The 22,435-nt window shown below is 34.9% G+C and overlaps 1 protein-coding gene across 3 annotated transcripts in view; it reads left to right on the top strand.

Moving 5' to 3' along the window:
- Nucleotides 1-22,435, top strand: part of LOC123523134 (tyrosine-protein kinase CSK-like) — a 60,094-nt gene that overhangs the window by 15,079 nt on the left and 22,580 nt on the right. Inside the window, exons 4-5 of one of the 3 annotated variants that reach the window (XM_045300791.2) lie at nt 9,979-10,079; nt 17,757-17,979. In XM_045300791.2, coding sequence (XP_045156726.1) covers nt 9,979-10,079; nt 17,757-17,979 — 324 coding nt within the window. Of the gene's footprint in view, nt 1-9,978; nt 10,080-12,008; nt 12,232-15,642; nt 15,863-17,756; nt 17,980-22,435 lie in introns of all 3 variants that reach the window. The other 2 variants (XM_045300792.2, XM_045300790.2) reach the window with 2 other exon arrangements.

The raw sequence follows: 22,435 nt of genomic DNA, 5'->3' as shown, positions 1-22,435 counted from the left end.
TTTGGACTTAGGTTGCTTTGTATCGACAAGGATGACACCTGGGGCATCAAGCGTTTATTGAACGCAGCTCCTTGATTTGCAATGAGCTTGTTGTTTTGGAGAGGTTACGATGGATCATTAGGTTTCATGGCTATAAAATTTTGTAGTTTTGCCCAAGACGGCTATTGAGTTGGGATATGAATTTATGGAATTCCATTTATCAAGATAAAAATAGTCCAAACTTTACTTCTTCATTAGAATTTAGTCCGCCATGAATATTTATGATTTCATAGTAATTATGTCTCCCACCACACAGTGGTGTGGGAGACATATTGATTTACTCCAGTCTGTGTGTGTGTCTGTCACAAAGCTTGTCTGCAATCTAAGTCGAACATTTCTCATCCGATTTTCACCAAACTTGAACAAAATGTGTTTGACCATAAGACCTCGGCCAAGTTCGATAACTAGCCAAATCGGTCCAGGTGTCTTGGAGTTATGGCCCTTGAATTACCAAAAATCGGTCTTTTTACTCTTGTCCGCACTCTAATTCATATATTTCTCATCTAATCTTCACCAAACTTTTACAATATGTGTTTGACCATGAGACCTCGGCCAAGTTCGATAACTAGCCGAATCGGTCAAGGCATTTTGGAGTTACGACCCTTGAATTATCAAAAAATTGGCCTTTTTACTCATGTCCGCACTCTTAATCAAACATTTCTCATCCGATCTTCACCAAACTTGAACAAAATGTGTTTGACCATGAGACCTCGGCCAAGTTCGATAACTAGCCAAATCGGTATAGGCATTATGGAGTTACGGCCCTTGAATTAACGAAAAATAGGCCTTTTTTTCTTGTCCGCACTCTAAGTCGAACATTTCTCATCCGATCTTCACTAAACTTGAACAAAATGTGTTTGACCATGAGACCTCAGCCAAGTTCGATAACTAGCCAAATCGGTCCAGGCATTTTAGAGTTACGGCCCTTGAATTACCGAAAAAATCCGTCTGTTTACTCTTGTCCGCTCTCTAAGTCGAACATTTCTCATCCGATCTTCACCAAACTTGAACAAAATGTGTTTGGCCATAAGACCTTACCCAAGTTCGATAACTTGCCAAATCCGCCCAGGCACTTTTGATTTATGACCCTTGAATTACTGATTGGATCCACTCATCCAGACCATCTAATTGGATCCACTCGTCTTAAACATCTAGAGAAACTAACATTTTTCATAGGGGCAGTTGTGGGAGACATGTGCTTTTCTCAAAAGCATCTATAGTTTATTTAGAAATTTTGCAAATGGGAAAAAACATCTTCCGTTGTGGATAAGTAATTGGTTGCTAGAGGTGGTATTCAGAGAGGTTTTACTGTAGTGGTTTTAAGAGAGATTTTGTCACAAGGTCAAAGGAAAGATAACTCTTGTTAACCAGGATACAGTCCCACTCATTATTTGTTTTGAAGTGAATATTTCCTTAGAGCATTAATATTTCAGTATGAGCTAGATCAAATCAGTTTTTGATCAGACCATCTTGAAGGATGCATGCAATGTACATGCAGAACATGCAGTTTATGTACGCCCACTGTTTTCTGCTTAAGGTTACTTTACAAGTGTATGTTATCATAAACAAGTGCCTTTTAATTTGTTTGTTGTTTTGTTGAGTTTTATACCCTTTTGACAGTTTACTGTGAAATTACTAACTTTTGTGGGGAGCTAATTTTCATGGTTGCATCCATCTGTGAAATTAAATCCCAAAAGCACATATATTTCCCATCCGATTTTTAGCTCATCTGATTTTTTGAAAAAAAAATGATGAGTTATTGTCATCACTTGATCGGAGTCGGCGTCGGCGTTGCCTGGTTAAGTTTTATGTTTAGGTCAGCTTTTCTCCTAAACTATCAAAGCTATTGCTTTGAAACTTGGAACACTTGTTCACCATCATTAGCTGACCCTGTACGCCAAGAAACATAACTCCATCCTGCTTTTTGCAAGAATTATGGCCTTTTGGACTTAGAAAATATCAGGTTTCTTGGTTAAGTTTTATGTTTAGATCAGCTTTTCTCCTAAACTATCCAGTGTATTGTTTTGAAACTTGCAACACTTGTTCACCATCAATGGTTGACCCTGTACAGCAAGAAACATAACTCCATCCTGCTTTTTTGCATAATTATTGCCCCTTTTGGACTTAGAAAATCAGTTTTCTTGGTTGAGTATTATGTTTAAGTCAGCTTTTCTCATAAACTATCAAAGCTATTGCTTTAAAACTTGCAACAGTTTTTCATCATCATAAGTGGACACTGTACATCAAGAAACATAACTCTTTTCTGCTTTTTGCAAGAATGATGGCCCTTTTTAGACTTAGAAAATCATGGGTAGGACAATATTTCTATTATACAAAAAAATCAGATGAGCGTCAGCACACACAAGGCGGTGCTCTTGTTGTTTTTTATCTTCAAAAGTTGAAATTTAAAAGCTCGTTCCGTTATATCCCTGCGAAAAAGTAGTTTTATTGAAAACCTTAAAATTTATTGCACACAAAATTAGATGATTTTACAGTATACCATCTTTATCTCTTCCAAGTAACTGACAACTTCCTGACATGAATTAGAGTTGGAGGATGAATGATACAGGTATGGTCTGCAGCTAGACATTTTTGAAAACATGCATCTTAAATGGGATTCGAACATAAAACTTCCTGGTTGGAAGTCCAGTGTTTCGACTGAAGAGAAAATTTAGCTGGCTCTATAAAAAATTGTCTAGTTTTCTAATTTACTCTGTGAATTAAAGGAAACAGGGAGAGGCTGTTTTGTCAAATAAAATCTTGCTATGATAGGCACAACATGACTATTACAAATCGCGAAAATGTGACAGCTTGTCCGTTTAATAAGGTGACCATGACACTCCCTTTTAGCACAACTTTGGAAGAATAAGGAGGGCTATTGTACTTTCATTGGTTAGTTTTTTTTATGAAGCACAGTATCGTCGTCATTGCTATAGATAGTCAGTTGAAACCTGGTGTACTTGTTTTTAGGAGAGATCGCTGTGACGTCAAGTGGTGGGCAAAACAAATGTTTTTACATTGTGTATGGGATCGGAATTTTTAATTTTTAATAACTTTTTCGAATATTTATGGATTTTCAATATTCAAAAAGTTGAAAAGCTGACAATTTTCATATTTTCGTATTCAGATATCTTTTTAAAATGAATAACCGTTTTAAATGACATAATTTTAATAGCGGCGTAGTGATGTTCAAAACTTTTAGAAAAACACTGTAAGTTAAGCATTCATAATTAATCCATTTTCTTTCAAAATAATAATTAAAAGTAATTAATAAATTGCATGTTTTATAACCTTTCCATTGATAAAAAAATATTGATATAATTTGTGTTTTAAGAAAGTTTAGGCTGTTAGAAAAACATCACTGTTTACAAAAAAAATGGAGGTTCGGCCCACCTGATGACTGTCTTATCAGTTCTAAAAATAGAAAATACAACGGATTTGTATACAAACACGATCTCTCCTATGGTGACAGTATGACAAGATGCATAACTCTACCTGCAGTATTTCTAGAGTTATGTCTCTTTGTAACTTAAAAAGAAATATAGGTTAAAAGTTTTTCAAAGAGTACTGTATATACATGTATAAAGAAGCATTTACATGCTTCCTGTTCTGAGGTGATGGTACAACAGTTAATACAGGAAGCAGGATCTTGCTGTACAATAATTTATGTTCAACATATTCCTTCCTCTCTATTCATAGATTAAAGACAATACTTTATATTGCATTTGATAACAGCTGTGCTCACCTCCGGGAGCTTTTTTCCTTTATTTTTTATAGGCTAAAGCAGTTGTTTAGTTTGTTTTGTAGGTCTGCCAAAGTATTTACATATCTGTGTTTCTGTGTAAATAAAAATACATAAGTTGTTGTACTGTAGATCAGAAATAATTGCCCAAGATTTATTTGTTGATAGTTTAATCAGACTTTATTGCTTTCTTATAATACAGCAATGTGAATTATTTACATAGCATGCAAAACTACTGTGAAATCTTTCATGATGGGGGACTAATTGTACCTGCTCCCCCCCCCCCCCCCCACCCACCCACCACAACAACAAAGTTGTAAGTGGGGTATACTGGTTTCAGGTTCTCCATCCGTCTGTCCATAGACACAATCTTGTGGGCACCAACTCTCCTCATCCCCTTGTCACAATTTAATGAAACTTCACACAAGTGATCAGTAACAACAGTAGTTGTGCATGGTGCATGTTAGGTTTTCAGAGAGAAAAAAAAATTAAAGGGTTTCGGGACTTTGTTTTTTTGTTACTATAATATACCGTATACATGTTCGAAACACAGAGAGAATTAATAGTACCAAATTTCCTTAAAATTTTACATTGACAAAAAATAATGTCAAACTAACAGAAAATACTAAAATAATCATATTTGTAACATAAGTGTGTGTAATCACAAAATAATGCCAACACCCCTGTTCAGATAAGACTGTCAGGCTTATTAGCCATATATGGCCTATTGATTATTGATTATCCCTTATCAGTGTTATGTAAAGGATGTTAAAGTGCGGTAAAGGAATAACACTTCTTGGTTTCGAAATTATTGAAAATTAGAGCCAATTTTAGGAACTTTGGGTTTATTTTTATTGAAGAATGATTCAATTTAAATTTTGGAGTTTTATTTATTTGCCCAAGAGAATACTAAAATTTATGTGCATTTTATTTGGAATAGTTGTGGAACGTTCTGATAATATTGACATATATTTTTTGAAATGCCAGATTTGGTGTATATATTAACAGTTACTGTAGAAGTTTATTAGTAAACATTATTTAGATCATTGTAGTTGTGAATGTGTGTTTATGAGTGGACTTTAGATTTTTAATATATTTATTTAAACTTGACTTTCTCTTGTGTCTTCATTTAATTTTACATAATTATTATTGTGTGTTGACTTTTCTTATTTATAATCAAATTGATGTAATAATAATTATTAAAATTAACTCTGAAATAACCCAGAAAGTGGTTTTATAAGGAATCCTGGCTTTTCCTTGAAATAACTATGCCAGTGGTGTCAGTCATCCTGAACATTTTACCCCAAAACACGAGCAATAAGACACTAGGAACCACAACTTATGTCCTCGTTGAAGATTTTACCCCAGGGACTGGGGTCTATGACGCAAGTAAATCCCATTAAATATACATGTATTACAGTCCCATTAAAGGTCCATTACTAAAACCCGAACGAGTATTATATGAAAACCAGAGTTTGTAGCTGAGACTTCCTATTTACTGAAAATATGGCTCACTGCATCGGTTCTGACCAAATAGTCATAAATATGTTCAAGAATAACTAACAAATGAACCAAAAATGGTGCCTATGTCAAACCGAAAGTATGCTTTCTGACTGCTTACGAACCCGTCGAGCATCTTCGGACTTTTTCGGAAGAATCCTCCGAAACGAGGCTATAATTTATAAATAGATACAAAATATATCATATGCCCAAACGAAAATGTGATTTTTACAAACTTAGCACATGGAATTCAACAATTTTGTAACTCACAAAAACTTCATGAAAATCATTCTTATAATACAGGTATATACAGCTATACTACAAGCTTTCATAAGGACAATTCAGGCCCTTCCCGAATAAAAGTGTTTTTATAACTTCGTCTGTAAACTTTTTCAGTTAATCTCTTTTCAGTATAATTTTAAGGATATAAATGAGTAACTGTCTTACACTGCAGAAACAATATATATATGTCACTGTCAGTTTTAAACTTAAATTTTGTACATCTCATATTTTTCGTGCAAGTCGTGCATAATTACCATCATGGAAATACAGTTATTTTGTTGCGCGTCTTAAATGGATATTCGTTTGAAACAATTTTAAAATCACGTGATCCCGAAGAATTTCCGACTGATTACGGAAAAGCGATAAACACGAAAGTAGGACAAAATGACCCCCCATGTCAGTCTAAGAAAATACAGAAACAATCATTTGTTTCTCTGTACATGTGTTGATTTCAAGGGAATATTGCACGGCTATCGTAATGTTTAGTACTATATTTCAAGATGTGTAGTCTTTTTTTAGGATTTATGTCTATTCATTTGTCTTTATTTTGCACCTTTAAATATTTCTTTTTCTTCAGATATGGATTCATGTCCACACAAAATTTCATTCTAAGGAAATGAACTGATTTCACAGTAGAATATTGGTAGCAGCAAAAAAAAAAATCATACGCATATAATTATGTATTTATCAGAAGATGGTTCCTATTCATTAATATTTGGGTCTTGTTCTTCTGAGTTTATATCGACTACACAGCTGTTTAGTTTGGTTTGCAGTGCTGTCAAAATTACTACATAAATTGTGTTTTCATTCTTTAGTAAACCTCAGAAATTAAAAACTTAGTATAGATTTAAATTAATTTGCATGGTTTAATGAAGAATAATTTTATTTTGAATTTTTTCAGAACTTCTGTTTCACAACAGGAAATTGTTATGAAGTTGAACTTAAGTCTGTTTTCTAAGTTTTTAAACAAGGCAGAACAGTTGTTCAGATGTTATGTTTTAGGTCTGCTTAACTAATTACATCTTGTGTTTATATTACTGTAAAAATCATTTAATTACCTGGGCACAACATTTTGTGCTTTGGGTCAAAAAGGCAATTCTGTGGGGATATGAATTTGTGCATTTCACTTTTAAAACATAAAATGAATGAGAAATTAATTAGTTTGTTAAGATTTACTTTTACTTTGCCTGAACCATAAAAATAAGTCCCCCACACAAAGTAATGATTTCACAGTAAACATTAAGTTAGTTTAGGTCAAATGTGATTACGAACATGAATACGAATACATTTCTTATATGTGAATGTAAGGACGTGTGAAATTTAGTTACAGGAAAGGTTTCACAAACATTTGAGCCTTGTCAGAAAAAACTACAAACATAAAATCTCAGTTCCTTTTCAATAACATAATGCACTTTGTATTGAGATAACCAAATTGGTTTATCTACCACCCAAACTAGGAAGTTAAAACGAGGGAAATCTCATAGATAACACTTTAAGTAGAATATGCACATATTTTATTTCAAGGGGGAAGTTATTCAAATCCTGATCTGATATCAGTTTCCTTGTTTTATGAACAAAAAACCCAAAAAAACTTGAGATGTGTCTGTGAATAAAGTTACAGGAATTATAGATTTTAAAGAGGTTGAAAATACATGTTTTGGTAACATACAGGGGACTTTTATCAACTAAACACCTATTTAGCCCTTACCATGCTGGACACGATTGGTTATGCCTTTGCGACCAGTGTAGATCATGATCAACCTGCACATCCGTACAGTCTGATCATGATCTGCACTGTTCGCTATTCAGTCAGTATCTTTTGGTAAGCACCCCTTTTAACAGGTAATGGTACTGTCCAAATTGGAAGATTGACAAGTTCATTATAGCAATTTAGCATGGTAAGGGTTAACACAAACCTTGGTGCAAACTAGGACAAGATTTTCCAATATATGAAATATAAGTCAATAAATGAAAGAAAATAATAAATTATTGAATATCTTTCGGGAAGAACGTTCCTTTAATCAACTTTTAACATTTGAGACATGATAATTTGCTCAATTAAGTTATCACATAACCATTTTTTTTTGTGAAGTATAACATTAAATTTTTCAGTTCATGAAAAATTTAAACCTCTTTTGAAAAATAAGACAGAAATCATGCCATTTTCAGGTAGAAATTCCATATACTTTGTCATAAAAAAATAAAAGAATCATAAGGAATAAGCTTGCCCAACCCAAAACAATTACTCTGAAATATTTTGGAGATACAGAAAAAAATTATGTGGTTCTGTAATATTCAGTGATTGATCAGAATTCTGTATGGTGTCCTCCATATGTAAAGCACCTTTGAACATGTTTATCATGAAGAGGGCGCTATATAAATCTGGTATAATAATAATGATTATGTCTGAAATTCTATGATATATTGGCTGTTCCTGTACAAAATGATTTGAATTTTGTACTGGTGTCCATACTTAAAAATTGTCCAAAGGGACACATTTTATCTTCTACCATTTAAACCGGAAAATCTCCATATGACAGATATCATTTAAGTAAATAACTTAAAATCAAAGAAAATAAATTATCTTCTGACATTCTTTCCATCCAGTTAAACCTGCATTAGTGGCCATCTTGCCTTATACAGCCACCTGCTCATGGCAGCCAGATTTTCGATCAAGTTGCTGGCTGTTTAATACAGGTTTTACTGTGTATGGCGATGCTTGTTGTTTTCAGAGCTTTTATTAGCTCACCTGTCACAAAGTGACAAGGTGAGCTTTTGTGATCGCGTGGCGTCCGTCGTCTGTGCGTCCGTGCCTGCGTGCGTAAACTTTTGCTTGTGACCACTCTAGATGTCACATTTTTCATGGGATCTTTATGAAAGTTGGTCAGAATGTTCATCTTGATGATATCTAGGTCAAGTTTGAAACTGGGTCATGTGCTGTCAAAAACTAGGTCAGTAGATCTAAAAATAGAAAAACCTTGTGACCTCTCTAGAGGCCATATTTTTCATGAGATCTTCATGAAAATTGGTCAGAATGTTCATCTTGATGATATCTAGATCAAGTTTGAAACTGGGTCATGTGGGGTCAAAAACTAGGTCAGTAGGTCTAAAAATAGAAAAACCTTGTGACCTCTCTAGAGGCCATATTTTTCATGAGATCTTCATGAAAAAGAGTCAGAATGTTCACCTTGATGATATCTAGGTCAAGTTCAAAACTGGGTCATGTGGGGTCAAAAACTAGGTCAGTAGGTCTAAAAATAGAAAAACCTTGTGACCTCTCTAGAGGCGATATTTTTCATGAGATCTGCATGAAAAAGAGTCAGAATGTTCACCTTGATGATATCTAGGTCAGGTTCGAAACTGGGTCACGTGGGGTCAAAAACTAGGTCAGTAGATTTAAAAAAAGAAAAACCTTGTGACCTCTCTAGAGGCCATATTTTTCATGAGATCTTCATGAAAATTGGTCAGAATGTTCACCTTGATGATATCTAGGTCGAGTTCGAAACTGGGTCACGTGGGATCAAAAACTAGGTCAGTCGGTCTAAAAATAGAAAAACCTTGTGACCTCTCTTAGAGGCCATATTTCTCAATGGATCTTCATGAAAATTGGTCAGAATGTTCATCTTGATGATATCTAGGTCAGGTTCCAAACTTGGTCATGTGCGGTTAATAACTAAGTCAGTAGATCTAAAAATAGAAAAACCTTGTGACCTCTCTAGAGGCCATATTTTTTCAAGAGATCTTCATGAAAATTGGTCAGAATGTTCATCATGATGATATCTAGATCAAGTTTGAAACTGGGTCACGTGCAGTCAAAAACTAGGTCAGTAGGTCTAAAAATAGAAAAACATTGTGATGTCTCTAGAGGCCATATTTCTTAATGGATCTTCATGAAAATTGGTGAGAATGTACAGCTTGATGATATCTAGGTCAAATTCATAACTGGGTCATGTGCGGTCAAAAACTAGGTCAGTAGATCGAAAAATAGAAAAACCTTGTGACCTCTCTAGAGGCCATATTTTTCACGAGATCTTCATGAAAATTGGTCAGAATGTTCACCTTGATGATATCTAGGTCAGATTTAAAAATGGGTCACATGCCTTCAAAAACTAGGTCATTAGGTCAGATAATAGAAAAACCTTGTGACCTCTCTAGAGGTCATATTTTTCAATGGATCTTCATGAAAATTGGTTAGAATTTTTATCTTGATGATATCTAGGTCACATGTGCTCAAAAACTAGGTCACTTTGTCAAATAATAGAAATAACGACGTCATACACAGTTCAACACTGGGTCATGTGGGGATAGGTGAGCGATTTAGGACCATCATGGTCCTCTTGTTACAACAGAGGTTATACCGTATTTCACCTTGTCATAACTTGTTCAAATGTTGTATTGCAAATGTTGTATTGCAGGATGTGAACTGGTACAAAGCAAAAAATAACAATGGAGAGGAAGGCATGATTCCCGCAACTTATGTTCAAAAACGAAAAGAAGTCTCGCTTCATGCTATGCCGTAAGTTTACAGTTTTAAATTAATTACTGTACTTGTATGATTCTTAAAACCTGTGGTGACATAACAGACCAAGCTATGGTAGTAAACATGTAATTAGAATAGGCAATTTCCTGATATAATAACATTATTCACAGAGTTGTCGTTCTTGACCTCACTTTCATCACTGTCAGTGTCTATGAAAAAGTATGTACACATTGCATTATACGTGTCTAATGTTTCAAAGTTTAGTTAACTCTTACTTTGCTAAATTTTTATAATTATCAATTTGGACAGTATCTTTAACTGTTATAAGGGGTGCTTAACAAAAAAAGAAACTGACTGAATGGCAAACAATGAATGGATAACATTCTGTCAAATAGTTTGAAAGAAAACAAAGTGACTTGTAAAGAATGTTAGCACCAGTTCCTTTACTGACTAGATTTATGATAAAAGTGTAGCAATTTTTGATTGCCTTTCTGCACTTTGGTTTGACATGAACAGTCTAGCCAGAATGTATTAAGAATTTACACAAAATTGCTATTTTCTCAGGATGTTAAAGGTCGTTGATACTAAAGCAATGTCTTGATTATAAGAGGAGAAATTCATTTGGTCATGTTTTCAGGAGTTAATTTTTTTTAAGATTCTTGAATAAAAGTGGGCCAAGACAATGACAGAGGTGAATGCTTCTGAAGTGGATTTGGAAGAACGAAAACTCTGTGGAAAATTGATAATATTCCTATTTTTTTTTGCCATTCTTTGACCGTCAACATGCAGTAAAACACTGATCTCTCATGTTCGCAAGGTGCTTGGTTTATCTTAGATTTCAAGTGATCAAAATGAAGAAAATAGAAGTAAAACGGCAAGGGATGACACAAATTGCTCGAGTTAGCCCATGAGCTCAAGCTTGCAATGCACAAGCAAGTTGTGCTCGACTGTTCCAGCACTTGGCTTTCTTTAGAAGCTTGTGCATACAGAGAAAACATTATTGGAGTTTAAATTGCTGATTCTCATTTTGTGGTCACTTCTGCAATTAACTTACATAAGCAGTTACTTTATTTGATCAGCTTTATGATGATTAAACCAAGCTACCATTGTTATTTGACCTGTCAGATTTCTGAATTATTTTAAAAGTTTCCTTATTCTAGATAATTTAGGGTTACTATTTGCTAGAGTAGTGATACGGATGATAATTGAGAGCTTATATCAGCAGAAGTCAACACAGTCTTGAGTCATTCATCTTCTGCCCCTATTCAAGTTACTCTTTCTTTCTGCTGAGTATCCATTTTCCACTTGCAGTTTATTACTTCACTACTGGTAACACTGGAAGGAACTGTAGGAATGCCCTCCATTCGTCTGTCCATCCGCAAATCTGGATCCTGCAATTTCTCAAAAAGTATTCAAGCTAGGTTCATAAAACTTGGTATATGAATAGAGGGCAATATGTTGATTATGCACAGACAAGACTTATGCTTGTAGGTCAAAGGTCAAGGTCACTATTGAAGGTCAAGTAAAAATTGATTTTTGCTCAATAACTTTTAAATGCATTGATGGATTATCTTAGAGCTACACAGAAATGTTCCCCATGATGAGACAATGTGTTAACAAATGACCTATGCTTGTCAGTCAAAGGTCAAGGTCACTATTCAAAGTTTTTCACCAGTAGTGGACTTCTGTATTGCCACTACAATACTCGGTCACTTGTTATGTGAGTGGGAAATCTGATGTATGTCTAAGAAAAGTTACTGTTTAAGAAAAGTTACTGTAATGTAAAATAGATTTTAAGTTTTTGTCTGTGAGTATAAATGAGTATGGCCTTTAATTAATTCATATATATGAAATAGAATTTCGTGGGCAATAAGTACATGTTTTAATGTCACGTGTTAGGAATATAGTTTGGTAAACATTGACTTTCTTATATTGATGTAATTTACTCACTGGCTCGTGTTTTAGCTGGCATCATGGCCCTATCTCTCGTCAGGAAGCGGAGGATTTGCTTCAGGGAGGCGAGGATGGAGTTTTCCTTATACGAGATAGCGTTCATTTTCATGGGGATTTCACCCTGTCTGTCTGCTGTGATAGTCGAGTTGACCATTATCGAATATTGACTCGTGGCAATCAACTCGAGGTTGATGGGGGAGAATGTACTTTTGATAGTCTAATGTCATTGGTCGAGGTATGGTCATGTGACTGAATGTTTGAAATGTTCGCTCCTCATTTTAAATAGTTTCATTTTCATCCGTCGTGTGACTTGTTTTACTATTATTTTCAGAAACAATTCTTCGTTTTGCATTACATTTTTGCATTTGTCTGCATGATATACTGTTAAATCATTATAAGTTGTGGAAAACTATTTCAGTTTGGCATCAGTCCATCAAATAAAAACTGAATGAATAGTTAAAAGTTTTCAAAAATTTGAAATCCACAAATTTGTGCCCCTGTGGAATATTTTTTTTTTACAATACCATGGAATAGTTTACCAACAAAATTAAATGATTTTACAATATTAGCAAAAAAAGTTATCGATTTTGTAGACTGTCAGTAATACACAGGTAATCAATCACTGACCAGTGTTCTAGAACAACTCATTTTTATAGAATTTTGGAGAAAATAATGCTTTTCATGGTCTGTCAGATCTGTGCATTTATGTTGAGTAGTAGAGTCTTGTTACTGGCCATTGTATTTACAAAACACTCAAATGCAGAATTATGAAAGAATTTGCCAAGGAAATTCAATTACAGCAACACTAATCTGAGTGTTCTGTTACATTTCAAATATTAGTTACAGCAAATACTCTACTGAGTGACCTGTAAATACATTGTCTGATGTTTAATTTTGTAACAGATTGGTGTCTGCAGAATCAGCATGAGATTTTGATTGGCCACTTCTTAATTGTTCATTGTCGTAGTTTTTCTTTTTTTAGTTTACAGAGTATTCTTGCCATGCGTTGAAGTGAGTGCAAGAATATTTCTCGTTGTTGTTTTATGCTTTGTTACTTAGTTAAACTTCTGTATATTATGAAGCAGTTCTTGTGAGTTCCATATAGTGAATTCCAGATGATTTTTTAGCTCACCTGTCACAAAGTGACAAGGTGAGGTTTTGTGATCGTGCGGTGTCCGTCGTCCGTCGTCCGTCCGTCCGTCCGTGCGTCCGTCCGTAAACTTTTGCTTGTGACCTCTCTAGAGGTCACATTTTTCATGGGATCTTTATGAAAGTTGGTCAGAATGTTCATCTTGATGATATCTAGGTCAAGTTCGAAACTGGGTCACGTGCTGTCAAAAACTAGGTCAGTAGGTCTAAAAATAGAAAAACCTTGTGACCTCTCTAGAGGCCATATATTTCACAAGATCTTCATGAAAATTGGTCAGAATGTTCACCTTGATGATATCTAGGTAAAGTTCGAAACTGGGTCACGTTCCATCAAAAACTAGGTCAGTAGGTCTAAAAATAGAAAAACCTTGTGACCTCTCTAGAGGCCATATATTTCACAAGATCTTCATGAAAATTGGTCAGAATGTTCACCTTGATAATATCTAGGTCAAGTTCGAAACTGGGTCACGTGCCATCAAAAACTAGGTCAGTAGGTCAAATAATAGAAAAACCTTGTGACCTCTCTAAAGGCCATATTTTTCATGGGATCTGTATGAAAGTTGGTCTGAATGTTCATCTTGATGATATCTAGGTAAAGTTCGAAACTGGGTCACGTGCGGTCAAAAACTAGGTCAGTAGGGCTAAAAATAGAAAAACCTTTTGACCTCTCTAGAGGCCATATATTTCATGAGATCTTCATGAAAATTGGTCAGAATGTTCATCTTGATGATATCTAGGTCAACTTCGAAAGTGGGTCACGTGCCATCAAAAACTAGGTCAGTAGGTCAAATAATAGAAAAACCTTGTGACCTCTCTAGAGACCATATTTTTCATGGGATCTGTATGAAAGTTGGTCAGAATGTTCATCTTGATGATATCTAGGTCAAGTTTGAAAGTGGGTCACGTGCCATCAAAAACTAGGTCAGTAGGTCAAATAATAGAAAAACCTTGTGACCTCTCTAAAGGCCATATTTTTCATGGGATCTGTATGAAAATTGGTCTGAATGTTCATCTTGATGATATCTAGGTCAAGTTCGAAACAGGGTCATGTGCGGTAAAAAACTAGGTCAGTAGATCTAAAAATAGAAAAACCTTGTGACCTCTCTAGAGGCCATACTTGTGAATGGATCTCCATAAAAATTGGTCAGAATGTTCACCTTGATGATATCTAGGACAAGTTTGAAACTGGGTCATGTGCCTTAAAAAACTAGGTCAGTAGGTCAAATAATAAAAAAACCTTGTGACCTCTCTAGAGGCCATACTTTTCATGGGATCTGTATGAAAGTTGGTCTGAATGTTCATCTTGATGATATCTAGGTCAGGTTTGAAACTGGGTCAACTGCTATCAAAAACTAGGTCATTAGGTCTAAAATTATTAAAATCTTTTGACCTCTCTAGAGGCCATATTTTTCAATGGATCTTCATGAAAATTGATCTGAATATTCACCTTGATGATATCTAGGTCAGTTTCGAAACTGGGTCACGTGCGGTCAAAAACTAGGCCAGTAGGTATAAAAATAGAAAAACCTTGTGACCTCTCTAGAGGCCATATTTTTCATGAGATCTTCATGAAAATTAGTGAGAATGTTCACCTTGATGATATCTATGTAAAGTTCAAAACAGGGTCACGTACCTTCGAAAACTAGGTCAATAGGTCAAATAATAGAAAAACCTTGTGACCTCTCTAGAGACCATATTTTTCAATGTATCTTCATGAAAATTGGTCAGAATTTTTATCTTGATAATATCTAGGTCAAGTTCAAAACTGGGTCACATGAGCTCAAAAACTAGGTCACTATGTCAAATAATAGAAAAAACGACGTCATACTCAAAACTGGGTCATGTGGGAAGAGGTGAGCGATTCAGGACCATCATGGTCCTCTTGTTTTGTTTATTCAGCTGTAGAAAAAAAAAATTATGTTCTACTACTTACAAAGTATTATAAACATATTGCAGACAAATAAAATGCAGAAGTTTAGCTCAGTAAGTCTGTTGCTTGATATGTTGTCAAAGAATGTATTTCTGGCTTAAACAGATGGCACAGATGGCTGAGAAAACATAGCTTCCATTTGATTGGCTCATTTTCAAATATGATGTAACCATATGACAGTCACATGACCATGATCCTATTATGGTAGATAACATATGTTAGAATTTTGGCTCTAAAAAAGCTGCTGCACTTGGGAAGGAAGAAAAAAATGACACAATCAGCTTCGACAGCTTAGATTAAGAATTTATTTATTAGAAGATACCCATCTATTGAAGCCTTAAAGAGATTTTTATATATTTATTTGAAAGAAACAGTTTTTTCCTTCAATGGTAGAAGGATACGTATGTTCAATAATATAGCTACTTTTTCAGGAAAAAAAGTACTCATAATTTTTTTGATAGTTTCTGTTCTCTAGGCAGAAATACATTTTAGATTTATCATTTTCAATTTATATCCCGTATTTTTATTTTTGTACTTTAGACGCATGCACAATGTATTTGTTTTTAGATGGTTTCACGGAAAAATTGATCGAGGAAAAGCAGATGACTTGTTACAGCCCCGACAAGATGGATTATTTCTTGTGCGAGAAAGTGTAAATTTTCCGGGGGACTATACACTAAGTGTTTGCTGTGCCAACAAAGTGGAACACTACAGAATTATTTATAAACAAAACAAATTAACAATTGACGAGGACAGTTTCTTCGATAATTTACCGCAACTCGTAGAGGTATAATAATGTGTTCGCGAAACAAAACATTTCACAGCTTTTTTCATAACCACAGAAGGGGTGTGTATCGTAAACTACAAAAGTTCTGCGACATTGAACTGGTACCTTTTGAAATGTTTTTTTGTTTGTCTTTCTTTTGTGATCACCCTTCGTCCGTCATCAGTCCATGCGTCCGTCCGTCAACAATTTCTTGTCTGCACGATAGTGGTTTCATTTATGATTTTATTTTAACCAAACTTGCACACAACTTGTATCACCATAAGATCTCGGTTCCTTTCTTGAACTGGCCAGATCCCATTATGGGTTCCAGAGTTATGGCCCCTGAATGGACCAAAATTATTCATTTTGAGCTTGTCTGCACAATAGCAGCTTTCTTTATGATTTGATTTTTACCAAACTTGCACACAACTTGTATCACGATAAGATCTTGGTTCCTTTCTGGAACTGGCCAGATTCCATTATGGGTTCCAGAGTTATGGCCCCTGAAAGGCCCAAAATTAGCTATTTTGACCTTGTCTGCACAATAGCAGCTTCATTTATGATTTGATTTTAACCAAACTTGCAGAAAACTTGTGTCACCGTAAGATCTTGGTTCCTTTCTTGAACCGGCCAGATCCCTTAATGGGTTCCAGAGTTATGGCCCCTGATAGGGCCGGAATTAGTTACTTTGACCTTGTCTGCACAATAGCAGCTTCATTTATGATTTGAATTTAATCAAACTTGCACAAAACTTGTGACACCAAAAGATCTTGGTTCCATTCTTGAACCGGCCAGATCCCATAATGGGTTCCAGAGTAATGGCCCCTGAAAGGGCCAGAATTGGCTATTTTGACCTTGTCTGCACAATAGCAGCTTCATTTATGATTTGATTTTAACCAAACTTGCACACAACTTGTATCACCATAAGATCTCGATTCTTTTTTATATGCCCATAGGGACGTATTATGTTATCGCCTCAGTGTCCGTCTGTCTGTCTGTGTGTTGGTTAGCAATTTCCCTTCCGCTCTGTAACTCTTGAACCCCTTGATGGATTTCAGAGAAACCTGACACAAATGTTCACTCATTGAAAGGATGTGCAGAGTGCATGTTTTGGATGGCTAAATTCAATGTCAAGGTCACACTTAGAGGTCAGAGGTCATAATATGATTTTGTTTTATGTGAATATTGCTCTGCATTTGCGTTGCAGTGCTCTTGTTTTTATTTGGCAGATCCTTCTTTTGTTCGCTTACAATATTTTCTTTTTATTACTTCCCTTTTATGTTACTATAAATAGCTTATTTAGTAATTTTTTTATTATTGGCCGTAGGGGAAAACTGTGAGACTACTTTCCTGTGGTACAACATGGATAGTTTCTCCAATTTTTAGGTGTATTTTGACACATCTGTACCTTGTAAGAATTTTTCTTTTTGTTTTTGGTTAAAGCAATGGTACTCAGGTGAGCGATATAGGGCCATCATGGCCCTCTTGTTTTTATTTGTTTCTTAATTTGTTTTTCATCATTATACTTAGTATGAAAATACACAAAACTGAACGAACAGGGTTATTTAGTCCGCTAAGGCGAAGATCATTTTATCAGCACATAAAATATTGATAGTCGTGGCAATAATAGTCAGAAAACAGTTCGATACGCAGAGATGTTGTAGTTTTATAACACTGTTAACAAAGGCATGGTTATAGATAATAGGAAACATTCATGTCTGGTGAATTTGTCTGAACTTGTTTGAAGGACATAGTATTTGAATTGGGGACCTTCATTTTGTACATCTGTCAACAAGTTGATTTTGAAAAATAAAGTCAGACATGGTTGTTTTCAATAACAAGACTGAATCTACAGGTAGCAGTAACAGCTAAATAGTTTTATCTTCGTTTTTAATTTCAACCTGACGTGTTTTAGATGGTTCCATGGCAAAATAGACAGACCAAATGCAGAAAAGCTCCTTTTTGACATCAAGACGAACGGTTTGTTTTTGGTGCGAGAAAGTGTTCATTATCCGGGCGATTATACATTGAGCGTATATCATAAAAACAAAGTGGAGCATTATCGCATCATCTACAGCAAAAATAAACTAACGATAGACGAGGAAGGATTTTTTGATAATTTGACAAGGCTGGTAGAGGTAAAACACCCTCGTAGCCGTAACGTCCAAATTTCCCTTGTATAATCTTAAAACATGTATAATCAATACAAAGTCAGGTCTTGTCATATTCCCAGACTAGATATGATGTTATGAATGGACTTGAGACTGCATTTTCTAAATTGAATCTGTCCCTTTATTTGTGAATATACCAAGTCAGCCAAACAAGTACATTCTTTTTTGCAGTTTTCTTCAGAAATATGTGATTTTGTAGATTTCTTAAGGTGGGAAAAACATGGCCTTTGGAGGCATATTATAACACAGCCAAATTTTGTCATAGACAAATGAAAATCATTAAGCAGGTGATTCCTATGTTATATTTATAGTCTTTTTGTCTCCACCATTTATACTGTTTATTCAGAGTTAAGTAATCTCTAATATGACTAAAGGGTCTGCTGTAGCAGCTGTAGTTCTAAGTGCATTAATACACAGTCGGGTAGACTTTGTGATACCACGTCATGTAGGTAAACAAGCATGACTAGAGTTACAGAGCTCAGAAATGTATCACGTTATGTATGTTTTGTAGGGTTAAGGAATTCAGATATGATTACTTTATACAGGTTTATTAAAGGAAACTTGTTCAGACTGTAGAATATTGTCTGGGAATATGCCTAGGCCTTGATTCTTCTTTATACCAATATATTCATACCACAATACCTGTCTGTAAACTGTATAAAATCATACTTTGATGTTCTCTGAAAAATCATTTTTAAACTAAAGAAATTAAGATAATTGTTCACGGAAGTAGGGAGGTTGGCTTGACATAAACTGCATTTAGGGAAAAGTGATAGTGTGATTTGTGATTGATGTGGATTCCATACTCACAACTACAAGGGTGTTGATGCTTAAAATTTCTATATAAGGTTGGTGTGGGGCTACCAGCGCTTCATCTCTTGCTTTTGTTATCGCTTTAAAGAAAATGGTGTTTTGAGTTGTGCTTACGACTAGTAGCTTTTGGCTCTGCTACAACCTCAATAATATCCATTTGTTCAGCAGATGCTTTTGGGTGCCAGATTAATTTTTAAATTTTCACAACTAAATTGAAGCAAGCTTACAATATATAAAAGTTTCATATTTTGTCCAGAACATTTTGAACTTGTCTGTTTGATAGATTTTGTCCATGGAACAATTATTAGAACTTATACAGTAATTTGTATTTGTAGCAGCTATGTTAGTCTCTTTGTGTTCTTTACTATATTGTGTGCAATCCCCCATATAAGTAAAACAGAATGTAAAAAACTGAATTACTTTGATATTACTAACATAATTGCATAAAATTACAATTATAATTCTACTCACTTCAAAAGAAAGATGGAGTATACTATGGAATCACCTAATTTTTGGGGCACAAAATTTCGTGGTTTGGGCCAAAACAGCTATTTCTAGTGGATATAACTTCACATATTTCAGGTTTTGAGCATAAAATGAATGGAAATTTTACTTGTTCGTTGGGAGTTAGCTTCATGAATTTTTTCAACAAAATCCAGGAAAATTAGTCCCCCACAAGTAGTAATAATTTTACAGTATTGTTTTGTTCATTTTGATCGGATGGTCTGTCTGTCCTTTAGTTTCTGATCAATAACTTATGAGCCCTTTCTGGCAATAGGCCTATGGAGGTCAAACTTAATAAGATGATTGCGTATGCTCATTAGATGATCCCTATTCTTTTGGGTGCTATTGAAAGGTCAGGGTCACCATGACCTCGAGATTGAAAACGATTTTGCAGTCAATAACAGTAGAATGCTTTGACATACAGCTTTCAAACTTCATGACTGTTTGCTTGTGACAGCAGATGACACCTATTGATTTGAGAATCAATAAGTCAAAGGTCAAGGTAACAATTATCATGGGACAAAAGTGGGTTCTAATAAATACCTGGTAAAGACATGGGCCACTGGCTGTCAGTCATTATTAGATGTATATGCCAGTGGTGGCCCCTATCCTTTTAGGGGTCTGTAAGTCAAAGGTCAAGGTCACAATGACAACAAGACTGAAAGTTTCATACCAGGTTTCCCCCAGCTGGCTGTCCTGGGGAGCACATTTGTTAATCAAATAGCTCACTAATCATTCTTCTATGCATGCTTTGTATATTCTCTTCTAGCACTGTATTAACTATAGACAGTATACATGAATCACTTACTAGTTGGGAATAGTGATGTAATTGGTTAAAACAATATCAGTTTATCAACAATATTACAATGCACACTTGAAATCAATTGCCATTTGAAATATCAAAATCATGGAATGACTTACAGTTCCAAGGTCAAAAGGTTTGCCAACATGAACTAGAGTATAAACCATCACTGTATGTTGCTTCATAAATATTGCTGACCAAAAGCATTTTGTGTGGTTAAAATACAGTTGATTATGTGATTGGCGGCTTTTTATGCACATAAATAGCAATGCTGTTGACGAATTAAAATGAACATTTTAATCAATTACATCCTTAATTGGGGGTAGAGATAGACTGTGCTATACAGACTGTGCCATGTTAAATATGTGTCTTGGTGAATACAGAGTGTCTCCTGTATTTACGAAAGGCAATTTTTATGCTCTTACACATTTATGTTGGAGGCATATAACGTTGCTGTTGTCCATTACGTACATACGTCCATGTGTCTCAAAATCTAGTGTGTCCAACTCCTTCCACATTGTTTGCCTGATTTGCTTCAAACTTTCACAGATGAACAAGCTTGATCTGCAGATGACCTTAAAGGAAGGAATTCTTTCTGTGAATATTTTTACTGCAGTTATGGCCCTTTGATAGTTTTTGCTATATAGAGGATGGCACAGTATGTTGGGGCATCTGTGTCCTGTGGACACAATTCTTGTTTTAAAATTATTTTCCAGTGTTTACAGGAACAAATTACAGGACTTGCAGAATTTAGGTTTTGTATGCAAGTTTTTTTTCAAAGCATTTCCATATTTATTGATTAACATAATTTTGAAAGTTAATTGTTCATGCAATTTGCAGCTAGTAGCTTAATTTTGTACTACTTTTAGACCAAGAAAGAGTTGATTTAAGTTTGTTTCAGGGATCAGCCTACAAGGCGATTTGAGCGAAATCGTCGCTTTAAAGTCGGCCACTTCGCCTAATTATCGCCTCCGGGCGAAATCCAAATCGCCGAGTTTTTCAGCGAGTTATTATCTGTTTACTTCAAGTTGCAAAACTTGATGCATATTCTAGATTAAATTATCGATAAATCCATAGTCAACCCCGCCTACTCGCCTGTCAAACTTCAGCCAATCGTAGCGTTAATATCTAACAGTGTCAATCAATAATATTGTAAGCCGTCGCCATTTTGAAAATTTTCAATCGGCGTGTAAAAAGCCGATAAACTTAACGAGAGCATGATTTTATGCAACAATTGTATATTATTCTTTCATTTTATTAAAGACTACTTCAAAAATTATTTCAATTACCATGATTACGGTCAATTTCTGTAAATGAACGGCTCGGGTACTGTGGATAAAAATGATTTCGCGGACGCAGAACTGCCGTACAAAATATTGTAAAAGATCGCCATTAACTACGAGTTTGGTATTATTTTCGAAAAATAATAAATAAATAATTAAATGTATAAATCTGAACAAGTTGGTGCAAAAATCGGGCATTATAAAAGTACGAGAATCGAATATTAATGAAATTTTCACGCCGTTTTGATCGTGCACCTGTTAAATTTACGATTTCGACATGTAAATTTCGGATAAAAATTTAAAGGCGACTTTTTCATAGCTAAGTTTTACTTTATTTAGAAATTCATGAAAATGATATGCAAGAATCAATTTCCTTAAAAATTACTGTTTATAGTTACAGCTAGACCCACAGAAAGTGGATATATATAGGCAAAACTGAATGCTATGCCGATGATTCTCCTTAAATTTCTCAACTTCTCCCTAAATTCTGTGGAGGGAGAAGTCACTTCTCCCTGAAATTTTGACCTAGGCTGATCCCTGTGTTTATGCAATTTGCAGATCTAGCTTAATTTTATACCAGTTTGCTGGCTTGAAGTTCTTTTATATTTTCCTTATAGATCAAGAAAGAGTTAGTTTAAGGAATATCTTCGTACAGCCAAACTTCGTTCACTTGAACTTGGAAAATTCGAACACCACCCTTTGCGCAAACTGGATTTGGTCCCAGCAAAATCTTCCCTTATTTCCACAATGCTGAAACTTGCTTTTTGATAGTTTTAGGAAACAACGTTTAAAGATTTGAGTGTCAATGTCTTTAGCCTGTTCATGTTAGTTCTACAAGGCCACAAATGTTTCATCATACAGGGGTCATACGTACCTAATGACACTATAATCTCAATTTTGTCAAAAATAGACTTACAGCATTGTGGAAATGTGGTGATGAAATCCCTGTATACTGCATTTTGTTTGATCGACCTATAACTCGCACAAATTTTGCTGGTGCTGTTGAGTTTGAGCGAACGAA

This window comes from Mercenaria mercenaria, chromosome 8 (assembly GCF_021730395.1).
Source record: "Mercenaria mercenaria strain notata chromosome 8, MADL_Memer_1, whole genome shotgun sequence".
Classification (NCBI taxonomy): domain Eukaryota; kingdom Metazoa; phylum Mollusca; class Bivalvia; order Venerida; family Veneridae; genus Mercenaria; species Mercenaria mercenaria.
The sequence above is the reverse complement of the archived record's forward strand: the minus strand, read 5'-3'. Positions and strand labels throughout refer to the sequence as shown.